We start from the raw sequence: 25454 nt of genomic DNA, 5'->3' as shown, positions 1-25454 counted from the left end.
GAGTTGAAGCTAGCACGTGAGAGATACATGAGTGAACAAGGTAAAACACAACACCAGATAACTGAGGTAAAAATAAACCAATTACGTTGGGAAAAGCGCACAAGGGGCTCAAAGGCCGTAGAGAAGAAAAAAAAAAACAGTGACAGTGACAGTGTTGAATCAATGCAAAGAGATTAAAACCAACACACTTTAGGTACCGGTACCACAGGATAAACTTTAATTCTTAAGTGAGATCTTGATTAATATAACTCAAAACTAAATAAAATAAAATAAGTTACCCTCAAACTAAAATTAAAGAAAAACACTTACTAAGATTTCAAAAATTATTTAAAACTTACAAAATATGACAGGTCGCCTAGGTTGAAATATGTTTGAAAAGCCATACTCTTAATTAGAAATCATTACAAGACTGTTCATCTTACGGAAGTAATATTCCATCGAGTTCATTAAAACTTTTACGTGAATTAGTTGACTCATTATCCACCAAGGGGTCAACACAAGGACACTAAATTAATTAGCAGACAATAAGAAATCAGAAACACCCAAAATTACAAACACAGAAGATTAACAGATGGTGAAAAAAGAATACTTTAGAACACATAAGGTCAGATCGAATTAAAACTCAATCAAAAATTCACCGTCTCAAAGGCATTCTCAAATACCCGGACCAAGGCAATAACCTAATTTTTTTTTTTTTTTTTTGCTAGGGGCTTTACGTCGCACCGACACAGTATAACCTAATTACACAACAATCTCATAAACAACATGTTGCTAGGGAAACCACTACAAAACACATCATGCCCGCTAAAACAAAATCCTAATGGATCTGGTTCAATATAAAATGGGCATTAAAAAAACAGAAGAGAATAAATAAGTTAGATAAGAATCAGATGAGATCAGAAAAATTTGCGTGAACCCCCTTGGTTCACAAGCTAAGCTTTTACTTGTAATAATAATAATAATAATAATAATAATAATAATGATAATAATAATAATTGTACCGGGCGGTACACTCCTACGACGCAAGTTCAAATCTTGCGCCAATTGAAACTTCTCTACTGGAGAAACCCGGAATTTTAACCACCAAACTAACTCTACTGGTTATCAGAAGATGTCACTGTGTGTTTTTGATTTGCTTTTGTTTGTCATTGATCAAGAAGTGCGGACGTTCTCTACCAGATGTCTCTACAAAAAAACTATGAACATGCACTCTGGTGCAAAGGAATGAACCTTCTTGAAGAAATTTTGTATTCAAAAGTTGTTGTCTTTACTAAATTTTGTTCTTTTATTTTTGGGTTGGCAATATTAATCCTTCCTTCCACCAGGTTTGAACTTAGCCAATCCCGAATTTCTTTAATTAATTCTCAGCCAATCATGTATGTCTTCTTCGATATGGATATGTAGCTCTAAGCTATCCAATAAAGTTGAGGGGGTGTGTCTACTCATTCTTGAAAGGTCTCGAATTTTCCTCGAGGGTATAAAAACTGCTAATTTGCTTGTCTCCGGGCCACTAGTATAACATCTAACTCAGTGTGTGAATATGTAGCAGGGGGCGGGAAGCGCTTCGTTCTTCAGACAGCAGTTCTTCTACAAGGTAATGGCCTCTTAACATCTTTATTTCTTGCTAGCTTAGCAGTTTAACTCCTGGGGAAGGTTCGAAACCTTTAATATGTAAACTATTAAACATGTAAACCCTTTTCCTGGTAAACTTCAGTTTTCTTGAACTTTAATTAGGGGATAGAGAGTGCTTTACCCTCTCGAGCTCCCCCTCATTTGAAATTGAGGTGACTACGTTTTCGTAACCGTTTCTTCTCTTCATTAATGTATTAAAGTTTCTCATACGAGTCACCTCCCTAGCTTGGGATTAGCCCCTGTATTATCGGCCTAGCGCTACATAGGTTTTAATAAACTTTAGTGTAGGAGTGCATGTATTCGCCTCCATTCAATTTTGTATTTTGGGCCTTTTAATTAACCCGATGTTTTGTTTTCTTCATGTGAAGGCCCTGTAGGTTGGGTATTAAATGCCCCTGCTTCTTTGTGTGCCTTTAGGGCAGTTAGAATTGAAGTTTGTTGTGGCCTTGGATAGGCTTGTAAAATTGAGAGTAGGTCTGCTCTTTCTGGTATTTTGGAAGGTGCCTCTAGGAGGCTTGACATTACTAAGCGGGAGCAAGAGCTCCATGTAATTAAGGGTTTTCTGCCCTTTGGTGTTTTGTGATTGTGAGCTGAGAGCTCAAGGATTGATGAATTTGGGGCCCGTAGCCCAGAATTTGCAAACACCAATTAACTGGTGCTTTCTTGTAAATCTACTCTGGTACCTGATTTTGTTATTTCCCCTAGTGGAAACTGGTTTAAGGTTTTATCTAATCTTGGACTTCTTGATTGTGTACCTGATTTAACTTCTTGTTATTTGTTGTATGCTCAAATTCTATGTCACCATTGTTAAGTTTGAAAATATAACCTTTGTTGAAATTTTAATTCATCTTTCGAACTTGTAGTTAGAACCATTCCAGCCCGCACCTTCTTTCACCTCTGACTTCCACGGATAACTCCGTAACAAGTGGTAGCAGAGCGTGGTTGAATGTGTCTCAATTTAGCCCTTTTGACGGCTAAACATTGTTTTTAATTCAAACTCTAACAATTTTCTCAGTCGCTGGACTTTTTTGATTTTCTAAATTTTTCTGTCATCATGCCCGGCCCTCGCGATGTCCTCCATCCCGGTTATTTGCGCAAGGAGGAATTGATCTATGAATTAACAATTAGAAATGTTCAAGCTGGAGGCATGGTTGCGGCCGACATCACTAAGCTTAAAGATTCCCTTGAATTGCCTATTACCATCCCAACTTTGGGAGAGAAAGATATTGACGATGCTCTCTCCACGATCACTGATAATGCTACTGAGCTAGCATCTGTGGTTAGTTTTTTTGAAGGGGGTGATCCATCACCTAATCAGCTCAAATGTGTACAAGCTAGATTATACCATTTTTCCAATAGAGTTAGTGATCTATTGTCTCTTAAATTGAGTGACATTCAAGGGAAGGAGGCTAGTGCTCTTCTCGAAAACCTTGCTAAACTGTCCAGTAAGGTTATCCTAGTGTTAACTGGGGCAGTCCCTCCCAAAACCGACAAACCCGCTACGGTAAACGTAGTTAGCGAGGAAGAGTCTTCTAAAGGAGAAGAAAATAGGAAATCTGTAGGAGCTCAACAAAACTCTGCCCCATTAGACAACGAATCTGAACGTCGTAACTCGTTGCCCTATCCTTTAGCAATGTTGCTCAGAGGTATTTCGAAGTTCTCCGTCAATTCCACCAGTGATGTTATTGCCTTTCTAAGATTTTTTGTTGAGTTTCAGGATCATGCTCTTGTTTTTTCTCTTTCACCGTGTCAAATTTTGCAGATCATTTATCCCTATTTAATTGGTGTTCTATCTGACAAAATAGTAAGGGCCATTGCTGAACAATCATCTATCGAAGATTTCCACGCCCATTTGTTAGCTAACTTTATTCCGGCGAGGGCAAGGTCATCTCTAATACAGAAGTACTATTATAGAGTACAGCGGTTGGATGAAAACTTGGCAGACTTCATCCAAGATATTAAGTTCTATACTAGGGTGTTTGCTCTTCATTTTCCTGAAGACCAGATTGTACAGGCCATTGTGGAAGGCATTTCTCCATCGTACAGGTCATATTTGTGTTTTGTGTCGCGTCCGCAAACTTTTGCCGAGCTGGAAGCTATGGCTGTTTCAGCCGAAGTGGTTAGATATGCCGACACCTTACGTGTCGCGAAGGAACCCCCTCCATCTTCAAGCAATTTTCGGCCTCCACCTCGCCGAACCTTCACTGCCCGCAAATGTTAGGCTTGTGGGTCGGTAGATCATCTACGTAATAAGTGTCCATTAATTAAATCCAATGGGACAAACAAGGGAGCAGGGTCATCCCAAGGCTGTTTTAAATGCGGCGCTTTCTCCCATATTACCAAAAATTGCCCGAATTCAAATAGCACTCCCTCCTGCTCAACTTCGGGTGCAACTTCCACCAACGATCAAAAATGATTAGTGGCTTCGGCTGAGTCGACTAACTTTCCTTTCTGAGGCTCAGCCCCAAGTAAACCTGCCGAAATCTCAGGGAAAACTCAGTCTTCGAATTTATCTTTTGAAGGTCCCAAAGAATGTCTAAAGATTGCGGCGGATTCCCCCGCACCTGTTCCATTTCTCAAAATTGAATTGAATAATGAACCTGTAACTGCTCTGTTAGATTCTGGCAGTGTGTGTTCCATTATTTCGGCCAAATGGTATCCCAAATTAAAATCTGTGTGTAAACTTCCGGATTATTGTTCGTCTTTGGTTCAATGCATTTCGGCAAACTCATCACCATTAGAAATTTTAGGTTCTCTGTATGCCAAAATCCGCATTTCGAAATTCACTTGGAAAAGAAAACTGTTTGTGGCTAAGCACTTGTCTTGCCCCATTATATTGGGAGCCGATTTCATGTCTCACACCGGTCTAGTGCTTGACATTCAGAGCAAGTCGTGCACTTTCAAATTTGCTAGTAATTTCAATATCCCTTTATTAAAATGTAGTTCTGTGTCATGTTCTTCTGTTTCGCCTACCCAGGATGAGATGTTGTTAGACCTTAGACATCTACCTGAGGAGCAGGCTGATAGTATTCGTAAGTTGTATCAGTCGTTTCCAGAAGTTTTTTCTGATACTCTTGGTGTTACTGACCTTATCGAATACAAGATCGAGGTTACGGATTCGATTCCTGTCCGCTTTCCACCTTATAGGCTATCACCACCTAAAATGAAGGCTTTGAAGGAAATCATAGATCAGATGTTGAAAGACGGCATAATTAGGCCCTCTAAGTCGGCGTATTCATCGCCTATTTTTCTTGTCCCAAAATCCCAAGGTGGCTTCAGGCCTGTGATTGATTATAGGGCTCTCAATCGAAAGGTGGTGTTACAATCTGTGCCCCTTCCAGACCTTCTCTCTTGTTTTTCATCGTTTCGAAAGGCTAAATTCTTCACCATCTTAGACCTCAATCAGGCTTATAACCAGATACCTCTAGCTGAGGAATCTAAACATCTTACAGCGTTTGCCACTGATTGGAACTTGTATGAATACAACCGCGTGCCTTTCGGGCTCCCCACGGGAGCAGCTGTGCTTACGAGACTGCTAGACAGGGTCTTCTCCGACATCAAATTTGAGTATTTATACCATTATCTTGATGATGTCGTCGTATTTTCTGAGACCTTTGAAGAACATCTAGATCATCTGAAAGAGGTCCTGAGTCGCCGTTGTAAGGCAGGGTTGACGGTGAAGTTGTCCAAGGTTGCCTTTGCTAAGCCTTCCATATCATTTCTAGAGCATATTGTGTCGCCCGATGGTGTCGCTGTAGATCATTCTAGAACACAGGCCATCCGTGATTTCAAACCTCCCAAGGACATCAAAGGTATTGCCAGGTTCATAGGCATGGTGAACTTCTTCAGGAAATTTATTCCTAACTTCGCTAATAGAGCGGCACCCTTGAACTTACTTCGTAGGAAAGGTGTCAAATTTGAGTGGGGGCCTTCTCAACAAGCCGCTTTCAAAGACCTCAAATTAGCCCATTGTAATGCCCCTGTCCTCGCTATGCCCGATTTCTCTAAGAAATTCATTGTGCAAACCGACGCGTCAGCGGCGGCGGTAGCTGCAGTCCTCCTTCAAGAGACTGAACTAGGGAGGCGACCCATCGCCTATGCCTCTAGGACATTATCGGCCCAAGAATCCAAGTATTCCATCTATGAGCTTGAAGGTTTAGCAGTCTTATTTGCTTTAGAAAAGTTCCGCCTCTATCTGGAACATGTCAAGTTCGACTTGGAAACGGATAACCAAGCCTTAAGCTGGGTCCTAGCTAGGCCGCGTCGTACTGGTCGTATAGCCAGGTGGGCCATCCGAATTTCTGCCTTCCAGTTTGACGTTAGGCATATTAGAGGTACTGAAAATGTTGTGGCTGACGGACTAAACCATATGTTTTCTAATGATGTAGAGCCCCTTGAAAAGGAAGACTGTTCTTCACCTCCCGAGTCCATACTACCTGAGGTTAATGCCATTCTAACGGATGCTCCCATGTTGTATAGGGATCTTGAATAATATCAACGTGAAGATCCGACGCTGGCCCCTATCATGGAAACCCTTTCTTCTGGGGAACATGTCGTCCCTTATGTATTGAGGAATGGTGTTTTATGTTTCCCGTCGAGGCATGATCAAAAGATGAAAGTTGTGGTTCCAGCTGTTCTTGTACCTATGATCTTCAAGTACTACCATGAGACCCCATTAGGGGGGCATTTAGGTATCTTCAAAACTAGAGAAAAGATCAGAGAAATGTTCATTTGGAAAGGTACGGACGGTGAAATTCGTGAATTAGTAAAAGGTTGTAAATCTTGTTGGCTTAGTAAACCCAACATGTCCACTAAGCAAGGGCTCTTGTCTTCTCACCAAGCGTCGCGCCCCATGGAACGTCTTTACATCAACTACGTAGGAGCCTTCCCCCAGTCAAAGGGGAATGCCAACAAGTTCATCCTTGCGTGTGTAGATGGCTTCACTAGATTCTCAGTCCACCATTTCTTGTTTAAATTCTATCTTCGCTTCTTTTGGTCCGTGTCAATATATTGTTTCTGATAATGCTAAAGCCTTCACCTCCAATCTCTTCTGTAAATTCTGTTTTGATCTGTCCATCTCTCATGTGACTACTTCTGCTTACTATCCTCAACCATCTCTGGCTGAACGGGTCAATCGTAATCTGAGGTCAGCTCTAATTGACTATCATCACGACGACCCCTCCAGGTGGGATACGTCCCTGCAGGTTAGCTTTCGCTTTGAATTCGGTGGTTCATGAATCCCATAAGTTTACTCCAGCTTCTTTGATGTTTAAGTTTGTACCCAACACGCCGCTCTCTAACCTTTGGTCTCTTAGTGATATGCTACCTGAGACAATAGATCCAGATAATATTAAAGATCTTTGGAAGAAGGCTACGGCCAATCTTAAAATTTCTCATGAAAAGGTTAGGGAAAGATATGATCGTGGACGGAGGCCCACCAATTTAAAAGTAGGAGACCAAGTTATGGTCAAGAATTTTGTTCCCGCGGGCAAGCTTGCCCCCAGATTTCACGGGCCGTGCACCGTCTTGGATTTTCTTACGCCGGTCACATTGTTAGTGAGCAATCCAGCCACCGAGAGAATCTTTAGGGTTCACCTGTCTCAGGTGAAACCTGTGTAAATTACTTGCTCATTGGATCTTTAACATCTTGTAAGAACCCCAAAGGTTATATTTTTCACTAAATCCTAGGCCTTCTGCCCCTTATATTTTTACATTTGGTTTAATCTGCTTAGTATAAATATTGTAAAACCTCCTCCGAGGGTACTCTGCTGTCCTCTCCGAACGGCCATTACCAAGCTCCCGTCTCCTGCTAAATCACACCAGTGGCAATAAAAATATAAATGAAATAGAAGTTTCCACGCCGCTGGCCCCTCAGCCTCACCACAAAGACAGTACCCTAGAAACATTAATGTACAACACAAATTCTGCCGCCGAGATCTTACTGTTTCAGTGCCCCCGCAGCCGTGCGGCGCTGTACCGCCACTGAGGTGGGGTACGGGCCCACTCCACTCCAGTGAGGTCAACTAGCGTACGGCGAGCCGGAGCCCTCCTTCCGGCCAAGGCTGATGTGTGGCGCACCACCTGCAAGCTACTCGAGGACTGTAAACGAACTTCACATCTGCGGCGTGCTTCACCACGACTACCCCTCTCATAGTAGCGGGAGAGAGGTATCTCAGGGTACTTCAGGGGTCCGAGCGGCCTCAACTGGACACATGCAGCGGCGGCAGGTCTTGCCATCAAAATTAATCGGCAGCTAATGTATTTCAACAGTTACATGGACACTTTAATTCTGCAATTAATAATTGCTTCAAATCAACCTTTGGTGAACTTAGAAGAATTTTACTTCCATGAATTAATGTTTTGTTTCGCAATTCTACAACTACAAAGAAATTCTAAAACTGTATTTAAACTAGTCCCACCCATCAATATCAAACAACTTAAGTGACCTCCGACTACTGAAAAAGTTGTATTTTCTCTTCTAAAATCTTCTTCATCCAATCAGCAACTAACTTGGACTTTTGTTTTGAAAAAAAAAAAAAAAAATTTTCTCTGTGTCACCCCTTGGAAGGACTTTTTTTTTTGGGGGGGGGGGGGGGGGGAGGTCTGTACCGGGCAGTACACCTCTACGACGCAAGTTCAAATCTTGCGCCAATTGAAACTTCTCTACTGGAGAAACCCGGAACTTTAACCACCAAACTAACTCTACTGGTTATCAGAAGATGTCACTGTGTGTTTTTGATTTGCTTTTGTTTGTCATTGATCAAGAAATGTGGACATTCTCTACCAGATGTCTCTACAAAAAAACTATGGTCATGCACTCTGGTGCAAAGGAATGAACCTTCTTGAAGAAATTTTGTATTCAAAAGCTGTTGTCTTTACTAAATTTTGTCCTTTTATTTTTGGGTTGGCAATATTAATCCTTCCTTCCACCAGGTTTGAACTTAGCCAATCCCGAATTTCTTTAATTAATTCTCAGCCAATCATGTATGTCTTCTTCGATATGGATATGTAGCTCTAAGCTATCCAATAAAGTTGAGGGGGTGTGTCTACTCATTCTTGAAAGGTCTCGAATTTTCCACGAGGGTATAAAAACTGCTGATTTGCTTGTCTCCGGGCCACTAGTATAACATCTAACTCAGTGTGTGAATATGTAGCAGGGGGCGGGAAGCGCCTCATTCTTCACACAGCAGTTCTTCTACAAGGTAATGGCCTCTTAACATCTTTATTTCTTGCTAGCTCAGCAGTTTAACTCCCGGGAAGGTTCAAAACCTTTAATATGTAAACTATTAAACATGTAAACCCTTTTCCTGGTCAACTTCAGTTTTCTTGAACTTTAATTCGGGGATAGAGAGTGCTTTACCCTCTCGAGCTCCCCCTCATTTGAAATTGAGGTGACTACGTTTTCGTAACCGTTTCTTCTCTTCATTAATGTATTAAAGTTTCTCATACGAGTCACCTCCCTAGCTTGGGATTAGCCCCTGTATTATCGGCCTAGCGCTACATAGGTTTTAATAAACTTTAGTGTACCAGGCGAGTTGGCCGTGCGCGTAGAGGCGCGCGGCTGTGAGCTTGCATCCGGGAGATAGTAGGTTCGAATCCCACTATCGGCAGCCCTGAAAATGGTTTTCGTGGTTTTCCATTTTCACACCAGGCAAATGCTGGGGCTGTACCTTAATTAAGGCCACGGCCGCTTCCTTCCAACTCCTAGCCATTTCCTATCCCATCGTCGCCATAAGACCTATCTGTGTCGGTGCGACGTAAAGCCCCTAGCCAAACTTTAGTGTAGGTGTGCATGTATTCGCCTCCATTCAATTTTGTATTTTGGGCCTTTTAATTAACCCGATGTTTTGTTTTCTTCATGTGAAGGGTAGGTTGGGTATTAAATGCCCCTGCTTCTTTGTGTGCCTTTAGGGCAGTTAGAAGTGAAGTTTGTTGTGGCCTTGGATAGGCTTGTAAAATTGAGAGCAGGTCTGCTCTTTCTGGTATTTTGGAAGGTGCCTCTAGGAGGCTTGACATTATTAAGCGGGAGCAAGAGCTCCATGTAATTAAGGGTTTTCTGCCCTTTGGTGTTTTGTGATTGTGAGCTGAGAGCTCAAGGATTGATGAATTTGGGGCCCGTAGCCCAGAATTTGTAAACACCAATTAACTGGTGCTTTCTTGTAAATCTACTCTGGTACCTGATTTTGTTATTTCCCCTAGTGGAAACTGGTTTAAGGTTTTATCTAATCTTGGACTTCTTGATTGTATACCTGATTTAACTTGTTGTTATTTGTTGTACGCTCAAATTCTATGTCACCATTGTTAAGTTTGAAAATATAACCTTTGTTGAAATTTTAATTCATCTTTCGAACTTGTAGTTAGACCCATTCCAGCCCGCACCTTCATTCACCTCTGACTTCCATGGATAACTCTGTAACATTAATAATAATAATAATAATAATAATAATAATAATAATAATAAATATAAAAATTAAAATTTTGAAAAATCGTCGAAACGGTCCATTTGCCTTAGTTCATTGAATCAAATTAGAATTTTGTTAATGTAATGGTCATAAGCCAGTGGGAGATCAGTTACATATACCAAAATGGATATCAAAGATACATTCAGAGACATGGCGTCTTTACAAATTTCATTTCTGGCTCTTTCAACATGATGTATCCTTTTTTCCTTCTTCTAAAAACACTTCACTAGAAGTTGGATCAAAGTTTGAAACAAATTTTTACAAATTAAAAGAGGAATGAATACACTTACAGTCACTTTGGTTTACCAGCGAAGCCACATGGTTGCGAGGTACTCTACCTTCCACTGAATGAAATAAGGTGAGAATCAAAATAATTCACCAATAATAAGAATTCGGAGACATAAGGACAACTTCACAAGCGGGATTGGCTAACATGCCCATGTGAATCAGTAGGTCTAAAGGCTTGGTTTCTCAGAGCCGACGCATACGAGGTGCGAGTTGCGAGGCCCGCCTCGCACAAATCCAGACTACACGAGCTTATGCAAGTGGTTTCTCGATTTGTGCGGTGCGCAGTCTGCGCAACTTCGCAGTGAGAACTTGCAGCGTCACCGCGCTCTGATTCGTCCGGCCAGATTTGTGCGAGGTGACATTGTTTCTGTTCTTGTTTTCACTGTTTTAAGCAACACAATGAGCTTTACAGACGAAAATGGATGAGGAACTGATTGAAGAAGTTCAAATGCACCCAGTGTTGTATAACTTACAACACTAGAGCTACCAAAACAACGTTGTGAAAGACAACTTATGGAAAATGATATCGCTGAAGATGGATAGAACAGCTAATAAATGTTGCTAGTTTTATGTATTATACGATGATTTTGAAAAGGAAAGAGTTCGTAAAAATAGAAACTCCAAAAACAGAGGTACCAGACGATTAATGTTAATTTACTGTCATTTGAAACCTCCGTTCTTGGGATTCTTTGTTTTTTCATTGATGTGGTAGCTACTTCAATGTCAAATATGCCAATATATATAATTTTACAAAATTTGAGTTCAGTATTGTTCATTTAATAAAATCACGTGTTTTATTTTAATAACGGTGTTCATTCCATTATTATGCGAATTGGGTCACAGTAAACTATAGGTAAACAAACACATGTTTGCCCGTTAGAAAAAAAACTTTCATTCCACCCTGTTAGCATATTCTCTTTGCCATGCCAATTCTCCCTCCCTGCTACAAAAATATTTCTTGAAGCTGTCTCTTATCATGAAAGCATTATGTGTAGAATTTCCTCCATTGTCAGCTGCCAGAGGAATCATGTTTTCTTCTGTTAATTCCAAACTGCCAATAAAGTGTTCATTTGGGCAAGGAATTCGCTCATTCCAGAAAAGGTTGTGGACGATACAGGCTGACATCACAAGATCATCAACAGTTTACATTGATACTGCTATAAGGGTGAAGAAAACCCTCCAGTACTGACACATAATCCGCTTTCTCTTCCAACAGTAGTGCACAGGCTGCTAGATCTATTGAACAAGACATGTGCTCGGCAACTGATCCGCTTCGCAGCCTGGGAAACCACGAGCCTCGCAGCGTCATTGGGACGAAAGTACGCAATGTCGGCGTTGCACCTCGCATGCGCTCCTTCCTCAGACAAACGATTCGCTACATTTTTACAAAATCATATATTACAAACTGTGGTCATTCATCATCCTTCCATAAAGTTATTTGTACTTACCTCCCAAACACTCTGTATAGAAAGAAAGGAACATTGAAAGAACACACAACAAGAAACACACAATGACAGGTCAAATCAGAGAGAAAGAGAGAAAGAGGGGAATAAGAAAGGAACACACGTAATAGGACAAACACAATGGCAGGTCAGTCTGGGAGACGAGGACAAACATGGAAAAACAAAAGGACAAGAACAATCTTCACACTGCCGTCTTCAGATAGATTGGTTCTCCTCATCAATCCCAGTTCTTCTACATTCATTTCTTCTCAGCCCTCGAAAAACTTGTTAACGGCAGCGTATGGAGATTGTCCTACTCCTTCTCTGTTTTCTTCCTATTTCTCCTTCTTCCCATAATGACCTGTCATTGTGTATTTCCCTTCAATTATTTATAATTATGTTCTCAGTATATCACTACTATCAGTAGAAGAAACAACAACAACAAATACGAGGTATAATAAGTATAAAACTTACTTCTTGAATCATCCTGATGGTAAGGGCATGAGCCTCCATGTGGTGGATGGGGATGAAAGGTTTATCATACTCCAAGCACATCTGTTTGCCATACTCCATCCCCACAACAAGTGATAGGGGGAGCCCTGGAAAAATAACAATAAACAGGATAACTTACACTTGTCATCGTGTCATCATATAGGCTTTTATTACAATGGGTTCGCCACTCCCAAAGGCATTTTAGAGCTACAGCCAGTAAAACTTCTAGGTCGCTCCTAACATGGAGAACAGACGCCTTTTGCAGCCGCTCCTCTGGACTACAGATGCTACAGCTGCGTGCAAAATACCTCGGTACAAGAAGAAATCAAAGAACCAGATTTAGTGCAGATGGAAGATAAGGAAAACAAGGTGTCCATGGCAGAGATTGAGTGGGCCACTAAAAGAATTAAATGAGGCAAGGCAGCTGGAATTGACAAGGTCACCATAGAAATGATAATAGCAGCAGAATAGTTGATCTACAGTGGTTGAACAGACTCTTCCAAAAGACTGGACAAAAGAGGTCATTAGACCAATTTTCAAGAAAGGAGACAGGAAGCAGTGTGAAAATTACAGAGGAGTGAAACTGATACCTCATACAGCTAAGATCCTTGAAAGATCTTGGATAGAAGAATAAGGGACAGAGTAGAGGGAAAATTGGCAGAACACCAATATGGATTCAGAAGAGGCAGGTCCACATTTGACCCAATATCAAGGAGAAGACGATGGACAAGCAAATAAAGTCTATGCACTTTGCTGATGACATTGTAGTTTGGGGAGATAATGAAGAGAAAGTACAGAACCAAGCTGATTTATAGAATGAGGAGAAAAATTTTGGAATGAAGATTAGTACTGCAAAAAGTAAGACTTTGATCATGACGATAGGTAACAGAAAATCCAGGGAAGTGATAAAAATAGGAAATGAACCTCTTGAAGTAGTGAAAAATTTTAAATATTTGGGCAATGTGATATCACAAGATGGAAATTTGGATGGAGAAATTGATTTACGAATACAGCAGTCTGCAAGTTTCTACCAGTGTGTGAGAGACATTGTATGGAACAAAGATGTGCCAATGAAGTGCAAGAAGGTTTTACACTCGTCCTAGTATAAACCTATACTGACCTATGCTTCAGCAGCCTGGAAGTTAACTAAGTGGAACCAAAGTAAGATTCAAGCAGCTGAAATGAGGTTCTTGAGGAGCGTACAGGGAAAGACAAGACGAGATAGAATGCGAAATGAGGATATAAGGAGAAGCGTGGGAGTGTGTAAACTTCAAGAAGAGATTGATATATCAAAGCTAAAATGGTTTGGACACATGATGAGAATGCCAGGAGAGAGAATGCCAAAGAGAACATTCATGGATATAGAGAATGGAAAGAGGTCTAGGGGACGTCCCAGAACGAGATGGAGGATCTCTGTTGTGGACTGTATTGTAAACAGAGGAGTCAATACCAATCAAGTACTATAAGAGGAATGGTGGAAAGATCGAGTAAGGTGGAAGGCTTTGGTACACTACCCTACCCAGAGAGAATCTTTAAAAGAGAATGGATGAAGAAGAAGAAAAGAGGATAACTTACCTAATTCAGTGCCTACATTTGAATTTCAGCCTAGCGCAGCCAGGATCCCACAAACACATTCCTTTTGTTAGGGGCCAATGACCTAGATGTTAGGCCCCTGATGATTTATTATTATTATTATTATAAGCTGCCTCTGTGGATCAGCGGTAGAGAGTCGGCCTCCGGATCCCAAGATAGCGGGTTCAAACCCGGCAGAGGCAGTCGGATTTTTAAAGGGCAGAAAAATGTCCATCCGACACTCCATGTCGTACGATGTCGGCATGTAAAAGATCTCTGGTGACACATTTGGTGTTTACCCGACAAAATTCATTAAATCTCAGCCATAGACGCCCAAGAGAGTTTCGGTTTACTCGGTCTGCCATCTAGTGGGGGCCTAGAGTAAAACGGAACGTCGAAATTGACGAGCAGACAGCCAGATGGCGTCAAATTGAAATGTCTGCACACGGTAGCTGAGGCCATACGATTATTATTATTATTATTATTATTATTATTATTATTATTATTATTATTATTATTATTATTATTATTATTATTATTATTATTTTAAGAGGCCTAACATCTAGTTCATTGGTCCAGGCCCCTGTAAACAATAATCAAAACAATCTCTTTGTTAGTTGTTTAATGTTGTACTTACCTTTATGATTTAGGTAACACTGAGGTAGGGAAGGGCTTAGGAGTGGAAAGGAAATGGGCATGACCATAATTAAGATACAGCCCCAGCATTTGCTATGTGTGTAAATGGGAAACTATGAAAAACCACCTTAGGACTATTGACAGTAGAGTTATAAGTCGCAACCTCCATGATGCAAATTTATTCCTACAAACACAACTTGCTTATTACAGACTATAAATCTCATGTTAAATCTATATCGATGGTTGAACTTCTTACAAATTGTACAGATTGTGTTAATTATCCTCCTAGTCAATACTTAATATTACATCCAATTAAGATGAAATTTCAGAGGGACATGTTTCGACCCAACATAAGGTCATCCTCAGTAAAATATATAATAAACTAAAAAACATTAGAAAAACAATATGAAGTGCTTGTTAAAAGGTTTTTCCTTAAAAAACACGATGAAAATTAAAAATATGAGGTGAAGGTCGATAAAATAATTTTTGAGTTGGAGGTCTTTTTATTGAAAATAATCTCATCCCCTGATGCAGTTCAAATGTATCTGTACACTGAATATTGAACTTTCACGACCGCATTGTAATCGAAACAGACTTTCAACGTATTAGGTCGTGTTACGTACATGTAGTACATGTTGAAGAGATGTTAAGTACAGAACAAAAATGGCCAGCCAGACACCAGTGGGATCCGAACCCACAACCTCCCGATTTTGCGTCGGTTGCTCTACCAATTGAGCTATGGTGGCCTAGGCCATCTTTGTTCTGTTTGAAAGGATCTGAGCTACAGGTCTGGCACTGCTGCTAGCACACTGTAGAGTGCGTTTAAGTTGCCCGTTGTGGGGCATGTACTTAACATCTCTTCAACACGTACTACATGTACGTAACATGACCTAATACTTTGAAAGTCTGTTTCGATTACAATGCGGTCGTGAAAATTCAATATTCATTGACATGCCCCACAACGGGCGACTTAAACGCACTCTACAGTGTGCTAGCAGCAGTGCCAGACCTGTAGCTCAGATCCTTTCAAACAGAACAAAGATGGCCTAGGCCACCATAGCTCAATTGGTAGAGCAACCGACGCGAAATCGGGAGGTTGTGGGTTCGGATCCCACTGGTGTCCGGCTGGCCATTTTTGTTCTGTACTGAACATCTCTTCAACACGTACTACATGTACGTAACACGACCTAATATGATGAAAGTCTGTTTCGGTTGTATCTGTACAATGTTGATTTAATTGACTATCATATGAGTGAACACAATAATTAAGGCAACAGTGTACAAATACATTTGAACTGCATCAGTGGACAACAAGAATATTTTCAACAAAAAGAACTGCAGCTCAAAAAGTGTGTTAACAACCTCCACCTCATATTTTTAATTTTTCATCATGTTTTTTCAGGGAAACCTTTTTTAAACAACCACCTTATATTGTGTGTCTAATGCTTTCTAGTTTATTATATATATTTTACTGAGGATGACCCTATGTTAGGTCGAAACACATCTGTCTGAACTTTCATCTTAATTGGATGTAATATTAAGTATTGACTAGGAGGATAATTAATATTATCTGTACAATCTGTAAGCAAAACAACTTGCTTCGCCTAATGCCAAAAAATATAAAATGATCTTGGTACAGATCAAGAGATTGTATGTGAACTAATGGCCTTATTTCAACTCTGAAAACTAAGGAATTGTGATGAATTACTTGTCACGGCATGGAGGGTGCGGAGGTACGGCAGACACATATTAACAATTTAATATATAAATACATAATAAGTAGCAGTGCCAATCTTTCCACTTGCACTGAGCAAGTTGGCCATGTGGTTAGGGGCACACAGTGGTGAGCCTTGCATTCAGGAGATACTGGGTTCAGACTCCACAATCGGCAGTCCTGAAGATGATTTCCCATGGTTTCCCATCTTCACACCAGGCAAATGCTGGGGCTGTAACTTTAATTAAGGCAAAGGGTGCTTCGTTCCCATTCCTAACCCTTTTCTGTACCATAAGACCTATCTGTGTCAGTGCAACGTAAAGCCAATTATAAAAAAAAAAAAGTAAAGTTTCACTCGTAATGAAACAAACTTAATTAGAAATTGGATTTGAACAATAATAGTAAACATAATACATTTTTTTGCTAGTGGCTTGCACCGGCACAGATGGGATAGGAAAAGGCTAGGATTTGGAAGGAAGCAGCCATGGCCTTAATTAAGGTACAGCCCCAGCATTTGCCTGGTGTGAAAATGGGAAAACATAATAAACAATAAACAATCATTTCTCTCCTCAGTCTCTATATTAATTACTAAGTCCAAGACCACAGCCAGGGAACATTCTTTATTCTCTGAGTATTATCTTTTATGCATCGCAGAAGCACACTTCATTGACTTGCTCTACAGTTTCTTTCATTGCATGTCCCCCTCCCACCTTTTTTGTCTCAACAAATTTTCTCTCACAGAGTGAAAAACCACAGTGATGGTTGGACTCGCAACACTAACAGATAATATTATAAATACAATTTCTCACTATTGACGACCCAGCCATATCGTGTTCTCAACAGGCAAGCACCCCGAGGTGCATAATCAAAATGCTCCCTTAACATGTAAAAGCATAATTCCCTAGCAAACGTTTAGAGCTTTGAAAGAAATGTACACAAAATTGTCTATCTTCTTGTTTTTCAGCATAATTTATTAGTCCATCTAGGTGGGGTTACTGATGCATATTTTGTTCTTCCATAAGGGCCTACTATCTTGTACCATCTCCTCCACAAATCTGCATAGTTTCATGCTGTCTTGAATACTGTACACCCATCATATTCTGGGACGCCCTCAATTCCTCTTTCCCGCTGGCTATATTTCCAGCATCCTCTTTCCTATGTATTTCTGGTCCCTTTGACATACCCATACCATCTGAGTCCAGCTTCCTTGACTTTTTTCAGACAATTGAATCACTTTCAGCCTTCCTCTTGCTACCTCATTTCCTACTTTATCCAGCCCTGAACATCCTGCTAGAAAGCTCAGCATTCTCATCTCATCTCTGCTACATCCTGTTTGTCGGCCCATTTTCTTGACATCGGCCAGGTTTTTGCTCGATAATCCACAGGTAGTTAATGGAAAAACATTGGGAATATAGAACAGATATGGTGACGATATTCCTTGACTTGGAAAACGCTGACAATAGTGTACCCAGAGCAAAGGCATGGAAAGTAACGCAACAGAAAGGATCTGGAAAACAAATCACTAGCCTGCGAATTTAAACTTTCCGATCATTGCATAATGTTCAAATATTTCAGGCATGCTGAATCCAGGACTGAAGTTAGTATTATCAGTAACAGTATATAGGGCTTGACCTTGACAAAGCTTACTGGAAGAACAGCAAAACATAAACAATAAAGCATTTCTGCACAAGGCATAACAGCAGTTTACCCTGCAAGAGACAGTAAAACAACATTTTCTTACTTGGTTTATCTCCTTTTGTATAATTTTTTCACGAAGATATTGCATTTTTCCTAGAAATATTGATAGACACCACTGAAAGTGTCTACTTTTCTTGATAATACTACTACTGCTGCTCTTCAAATAAGAACTCACCAGGTTTAACAGTTGTGGCTATGGCATCCACTTCAGACACATCTATGTTGGCAGCAGCAACAGCATCTTTAACAACTCTGTCGATATGTTTTCGATGTAAGTTTTTAGCAACTGGAGGAATGATACCACCGTACCTGAAACACGATCATCCACACTAACACACAGAAGAACCCACAATTTTTATATTGCACTGACTCGGAGAAGTTTTTTTTTGCTAGCTGCTTTACGTCGCACCGACACAGATAGGTCTTATGGCGACGATGCGATAGGAAAGGGCTAGGAGTGGTAAGGAAGCGTACATGGCCTTAATTAAGGTACAACCCTGGCATTTGCCTGGTGTGAAAATGGGAAACCATGGGGAACCATGGAAAACCATCTTCAGGGCTGCCGACAGTGGGGTTCGAACCCACTATCTCAGAGAAGTCTAATGGTGACATTGGGATATGACAGGGTTATAACTGGGAGGGGAGTGATCATGGCCTTACTTAAGGTATAGCCTCGGCATTTGCCTGGTGTGAAAATGGGAAGTCATAGACAACAATCTTCAGGGTTGCTGAACCCGCTATGAACCCTGCTACCACACTGCCTCAAGATTTTAGAAAAGATCATAGCAAAGAGATTAAGACAAGGATAGAACATCAAACTGAAGAACGCGGCTTCAGAGGCAACAGAGGAACAATAGACCTAAATTTTGCAGTTAGACAACTGATGGAAAAGTACTGGGTAAAAGGGAAAGATTGGATAGTAGTGTTCTTAGATGTAGAAAAAAACCTATGACAGTGTTCCAAGGAGCAAAATATGGTAATGTCTGCATAAACTAATGGCTCCAAGTTCTCTAATTCGTAAGATCCAACTGCTATATGAAAACTGTGAAAGTAGTGTACAAATAGGGAATGGTATTGTAGATCTGAATGGTTTCAAACAAAGAGAGGTGTATAACAAGGCAGTGCACTATCTCCACTACTTTTCCTTGCACTCATGGATGTAATCATTAAAGAAATTAAAGCTGCAGAACCTGGAGATTTTAATGCATTAGTGTTTGCAGATGATGTTGCCATTTGGGGAGAAACAGACCAAGAAGTCCAAAGGAAATTAGATTGCTGGGTCAACAAATTTAAGGAATAGAAGTTAACTGTGAGTAAGAAGAAAACAGTAGCAATGAAACAGAGTAGAACACCCAGCGAATGTCACCTCAAACTTCATGGAGAGAGAATTGAATGTGTACAAAGCTTCAGCTAACTTGGAAGTACTGTATCAAACCAGGGGAGGGCTAAACTGGAAATCCAGAACAGAGTGACAAATGGTTCCATGTTCTTATATCAGGTACGAAATCTAGTGTGGGACAAAGCAGTTCCCGTAAAAGCTAAACAAACAATGTTCAAATCTTACCTCCTGTCAATCATGACCTATGGGTTGGAGACCTGTGTGTTACTGAAAAGAGATATCAGCAAACTGCAAATATGTGAACTGAAATGTTATGCAAAAAACAAGAAGAGACAGAATTAGAAATGAGTGCATTAGAAATGACATGCAAGCGACTTGTACGATGGGCCAAGGTTTAGCCATACTGCGCTGTCCTCTTCTCGTTACAGCGTAGGAAACTGCTCCCTCCGGACTGGCATGTCGCGGATCATACCCCGGTTCGACATACAGAATGCTAACTACTGCATTATATGTCACAGGATGTTGCGGAAAACGGCATATATAATTAGCCAGACCTCCTAACATGTCCATGGCATGATGGTGAACGGTCACAGTACAAAGGATGGAAGGGACTAGAAACCCCCAGACAATACTTGGAAATGGCAGTACCTGGAAGAAGACCTGTTGGACGTCCCAAAAGAAAGTGGCTCGACCAAATAAATGCAGACCTTATCGAGAAAGGAACAACACTGCAGAAGGTGAAAGGAGAGGAACTCTATAATGACAGGAACCATTGAAGGCATATCATCCACAAAGGTCCTACCCAGCCCGCTGGAGGGATACCCAAATGATGATAATCTCCCCAATGTAAGTTTACAGCTGCATGTCTTGAACTACGTAGCACACTCACTCGGTTTCTGGCATTCTCATTATGTGTCCAAATCACTTCGGCTTCTCTGAACCAATCCTGTACTGCAATCTCCCAACATCACCTCCCTGTCTTGTCAATTCATGGCATACCCTGTCTCTGGTTTTTCCTGTGATGCTTCCTACAGTAGGATCCAAATTTAAATTGTTTGGATCCTACTCTTGCTTCCCACAGACAATTTCCAGGCTGCTGAAGCATATGTCAGTATCAATGCAAAATATGTCTTGTAGGGAACCTCCTTGCATTTCATTAGCACATCCTTGTTCCATACAACTTGTCTCAAACTTTGGTAAAACTTGGCAGCTTGTTCAATGTGAAACCGACCGACTAATCAATCAATCAATCATCACCGTTCTGCATTTAGGGCTGTTGTCCAGGTGGCAGATTCAGTGTCAATTGTTTATCTAGTTTTTCCTTTAATGATTTCAAAGAACTTGAAAACTTATCAAACATTTCCCTTGATGAATTATTCCAATCCCTAATTCTTTTTAAATGAAAATTTGCCCTAATTTGTCCCCTGGAATTCAAACTTTATCTTCATATTATCACCTTTCCTACCTTAAAAAGCTTTACTCAAGCTTATTCGTCTACTAATGACATTCCATATCGTCCCTGGAAAGGCAAAGTATCATAATCATCATTTTTGTCAAAATTGAGATTATTATGTTTACATGTCAATCGGACTCCACTACACATACTGGCAAAGTATCGTAAGCGCCAAATGAATCTAGAGGGTAAAACAAGGTAAAACAAGGTAAAAAAGAAAAAGAAGAAAAAGAAATTATCGTAACCTCCATCAGTAAAATACAGAACACCAGGTTATCGCCAGCACCAGTCATTCATTACATCTTAAGCACCTGAGTTAGAATCTTGTAATTTGCATACAGATTATTGCAAGCAAGAAGTCTTAATTCTGGAGGAACATGAGATGCTTCAGTTTCATTGTTCGTGACTGTTGTCAGTCATTGCTGCAGTACAGGTTTTATAACTACTTCAAATCAATTTGGCACTTGAAAATAAGGCAAAGCCTGCTGGCAGGCCTATTGCAAGTTGAAATGAAATGTCGGATGGTTTTTAGTGCCGGGATATCCCAGAACGGGTTCGGCTCGCCAGGTGCAGATCTTTCTATTTGACGCCCGTAGGCGACCTGCACGTCGTGATGAGGATGAAATGATGATGAAGACAACACATACACCCAGCCCCCGTGCCATTGGACTAAACCAATTAAGTTTAAAATCCCCAACCCGGCCGGAAATCAAATGTGGGACCCTCTGAACTGCCGGCGAGTAACGCTGACCGTTCAGTCGAGTCGGACATTGCAAGTTGATTGACAGCTAGTATACTAGTGGAATGCAGAAGAGAGGCGGGAAGGGAAGAGAAGAGGTTGCTTGACTGAGCATATATGATCAGTAGCTAAATAAATTGGTTCATTGTCAGTACATATTCCTACCATTCGTGCATGAAGTGAATTGCATTGTTGGATGCGCTTGTGAACGGTTGGCTGTTGAGAGAGCTCTTGCATTATTGTAGTGAAAAAGTAGTTAAAACCTATTAAAATTATTTAAATTTTGTGTGTGCGTGTTCCATTTAGTGCTATTTATATATTGGTGTTTAGTGCTTGTTGGTAGAAATTGGGAGTAGTATTATTTATTTGAATTTTATAACAAGTAATTCAATTGGTGTTCAGTAGATTACGTTTTCTAGGTTAAGTAGGCTAGCTAGGTGTACTTTATTTTGAAACGGTTTAGGAAATACTTTAGGTAATAATATTAACTTTTAAAACAATATTTTTAAATATCTGTAGGTTCTTTGGAATAATAGCCTACTTACAAAGGCAGATTATCATAAGGAGTTGTAACTCATTGAAATTTCCGGTGCTACTTTTCCAATATTTTGTACAGATATCCGTTCAAACTATCACGAAGGTAATAATTTATTACATTAAATAACACGATAAGCCTGTAAACATCTATTTAAAGAGACGTTAAAGAGAATTCACAGTAATTTCACTGGATAATTACGGTACTTAACAGTTTTTTGGATTGTTGACGATTGTTGCTACATGCACATGATAGTTGTGTAAATAAATACAAAGTCAGCTGATTCATTATTCCCATAATTTGTAGTCTTAGTTCCCTGCATACTTTGTACTTTCCACCTTCGTTTATTCATCGAGTAAAAGTTAATAATCAAATTCCTATATCCCAATAATATTGCATTTCAAGCCCCCAGCGTGGTTTTGACAGAAATTATAGTAGACAACCTCTTATTCTCAGCATTTAAGGACATTTTTATTCTCCGTCCCGCGTAGTAGGGAAAATAATACTAATCCACCAGCGGTAAAAGTTCATATAACCACACTTCAGCTGAAAATTGTAGTGTAGATACATTGTAGTGTAGATACAGTATATTTAGACAGTGCCGTATCTTGCCTGCTATATTCGTGTGTTATCTTTCGTGTGTATCTATTAGAGCGTAGTTCTAATAATAATTTGTCTAAGCATTTAGCTTTGTTGGTAATCTTTGAGTACAGTAGATCTTGCAAATTTCATTTCTGTTTGTGCTTAGTAGTGACATACGTTACCAGTATTGTAACTAGGATAAGTCTGAAAGTAGTTTAAAAATTACTGTTGTGTACTGTACAGTAGTATATGAGTAGCCTAATATCCTATCAGAATTTAGTGTGCTTATTTTAATATTGTAAAATATTTGTGTAGTACTGGTGTAGTAGAGGTATCCGTAGAAACTCTTACTAAAATTCTGTTCTTGTAATTAGGATAGGCTTAATTGCAGTTTGGAATTGTGTAGTTCTTGTGTATTCCTTTAGATATTCAGTAATTAACAGCAGTTTTTATCCTGTTAGGGGTTGTAGGATAAAAAATAGAGTAGTATTGTAGTGTAGTCATAGCGTGAGTGTATGAACTGTGCGTGTGGCGAAGCATTAAGGGGTATGAGGGAAGAGTTGGAGAGTTTGAGGGAGATAATTAGGATTCTCACAGAAGATAGGAAGGAAGATAGGACTCCCTCAAACAATGTACAAGTTACAGTAGGTGTACAAGAGGGAGGGGAAGGAAAGGGGGGAGTTGTAGAAGACAGGTGGTCTAATGTTCTAAGGGGAAGGAGATTGCAGGCTAAGAGCTTTATTCAGGATCAGAATTCAGGACAGGTGTCTGTGCGAAATCGGTACGAGTCACTCCAGGTAGAACAGCAGAGGGAAGATGAGGGACAAGGAACTGTTGCTGAGATGTGTGGAAGTAGGAGGAAGGGAAAAGGAAGGAAAGGGAAATGTAGAGTAGAGGATAGGAAAAGACAAGTGGAACAGGGTCATGGTAAGGAGAAAAGGGAGGAGGAAGTAGCTTCTGCAGCTATCAGGAAAGATAGGGCTGACCAGGAGGGGAGGGGATCAAATGAGGTGGGTAGGGTTGAGGCTCTAGTCATGGGGGATTCCATCGTTAGACACGTGGGGAAAGTGTGTGGAGGAAAGGGAATCAGGCTAGAATGTTATCCAGGAATTAGGTTGAGGCAGATGTTGAGGAAAGTAGAAGAGAGGGAGGAAGGGAAGGAGAAGGTGGTAGTGTTTCACGTTGGTACCAACAACGTAAGGCAAGCTGATATAAGTACCAACATAGTTGGAGATGTGTGGGATCTGGTAAATACAGCACGGGTGAAGTTTAAGAAAGCGGAGATTGTTATTAGTGGAATACTGTGTAGGAGGGATACTGACTAGAGGGTGATTGGGGATTTAAATGAGACTATGGAGTGGATATGTGGGAAACTGGGAGTGAAATTTCTAGATCCTAATGGGTGGGTAGGAGATAGGGATCTGCGCTGGATGGCCTTCACTTAAACCGCAGTAGTACGTATAAGTTAGGAAATTTGTTTGGAAGGGTAATAGGGAGGTACATTCAGGGAAACGGGGTGGCCTAGGGAGCGGTGATAAGGGAACAGGGAACTGGAAATTAAGTAGGGATGACATAAAATTGTTAGTGTTAAACTGTAGAAGTATTGTAAAGAAAGGATGATGATGATGATGCTTGTTGTTTAAAGGGGCCTAACATCGAGGTCATCGGCCCCTAATGGTACGAAATGAAATAACAAAAAATTCAAATTCATCCACTGGCCAAAATAAAATAAAAAATGTCATGAAGAATGAATGGATGGACATGAAGCCTACAAAACAACAAAAACAAACAAACAAACAAAAACAGTGGATCAGACTCAAAAAGAACGTAGTTAATTAGAGTATTACTGACCAAGGGGCCATTTATTAAGCACAATGATGCTTAATGTCTGGTGCTAAATTCACGTCTAAGGCCCCACAGAATAGTACATGTTGCGAGTAAAGTAGAACCATGGTATTTGTCTTTTTGGGGTACTGATCAAAACTAGCGAAGACTCACGGTGGTCCACACAAGATGGTACTACTCACAAGTATTGCAATTCGTACAGGGAACGCAGACCTATGGTGTTGCTCACACAATGGCGCCACACATAGCCAACGCAAACCGGAAAGGTTCCTCACCTAGGTGTACTAGTCACGGGCGCCGGTATTCCCATGGTGTTCCTCACATAGTGGGTACCAATCACAGGCAACGCTGACCCACGGTGCCACACATATAGCAGTACAACTCACAGGCTACGCCCAGACCCGCGGTGTTGCTCACATGAGTACAACGAACGGGTACTGGAATCCACCAGGCCAGGCTTTTTACTGCAACTAATCACAAACCTATTTTGTACCAATTTAATGATAATACTCGCAAGTACATGTAACCCATGGTGTTCCCCGCATGATGGTACGAATCAGGAGTAGTTTCATGGTTCTAATTGAATCATCCCTTGGTCGCCCCTTGTAGTCGCCTCTTACGACAGGCAGGGGATACTGCGGGTGTATTCTACATCTGCGTCCCCCACCCGCAGGGGGTAGTGTGTTTGGTCCGCGAGAGGTATTTTATTTCCCTCAAGTCCGCGGGCGAGCCGGTTAGGCCCCCCTATCCTCCACCTGGGAGTATCACCTCTCCCCCTGCTACGCCAGCATAGTAGGTTCGTGGTGTAGAGAAAGGAATAAAATTGAGTAATTTAATAGATATATATTTACCAGATATTGTAATAGGAGTTGAATCATGGGTGAGAAATGATATAATGGATGCAGAAATTTTCTCACGGAACTGGAGTGTGTATCGTAGAGATAGGATAGGAATGGTGGGAGGGGGAGTATTCATTCTGGTGAAAGAAGAATTTGTAAGCTACGAAAAAGTTAAAGATGAGACAC

The 25454-nt window shown here is 40.6% G+C and overlaps 1 protein-coding gene and 2 non-coding genes across 4 annotated transcripts in view; 1 reads left to right on the top strand and 2 right to left on the bottom strand.

The window, feature by feature from the left end:
- Window positions 1-25454, bottom strand: part of Tcs4 (Threonyl-carbamoyl synthesis 4) — a 92692-nt gene that overhangs the window by 59712 nt on the left and 7526 nt on the right. For both annotated transcript variants that reach the window (XM_067149283.2, XM_067149284.2), the window contains exons 2-3: window positions 18112-18245; window positions 12299-12423 (exon numbers count right to left, since the gene is read on the bottom strand). In XM_067149283.2, the coding sequence (XP_067005384.1) occupies window positions 12299-12423; window positions 18112-18245 (259 nt within the window). The remainder of the gene's footprint in view (window positions 1-12298; window positions 12424-18111; window positions 18246-25454) is intronic.
- TRNAL-CAA (transfer RNA leucine (anticodon CAA)) lies at window positions 15194-15270 on the bottom strand. The gene has a single exon. It is a non-coding gene; the product is annotated as a tRNA-Leu (tRNA).
- Window positions 15575-15651, top strand: TRNAS-CGA (transfer RNA serine (anticodon CGA)). Its single transcript has one exon. It is a non-coding gene; the product is annotated as a tRNA-Ser (tRNA).

This window comes from Anabrus simplex, chromosome 6 (assembly GCF_040414725.1).
Source record: "Anabrus simplex isolate iqAnaSimp1 chromosome 6, ASM4041472v1, whole genome shotgun sequence".
NCBI classification, from domain to species: Eukaryota; Metazoa; Arthropoda; class Insecta; order Orthoptera; family Tettigoniidae; genus Anabrus; species Anabrus simplex.
Note: the sequence above shows the minus strand (reverse complement) of the source record. Positions and strands in the feature narration are given on the sequence as shown.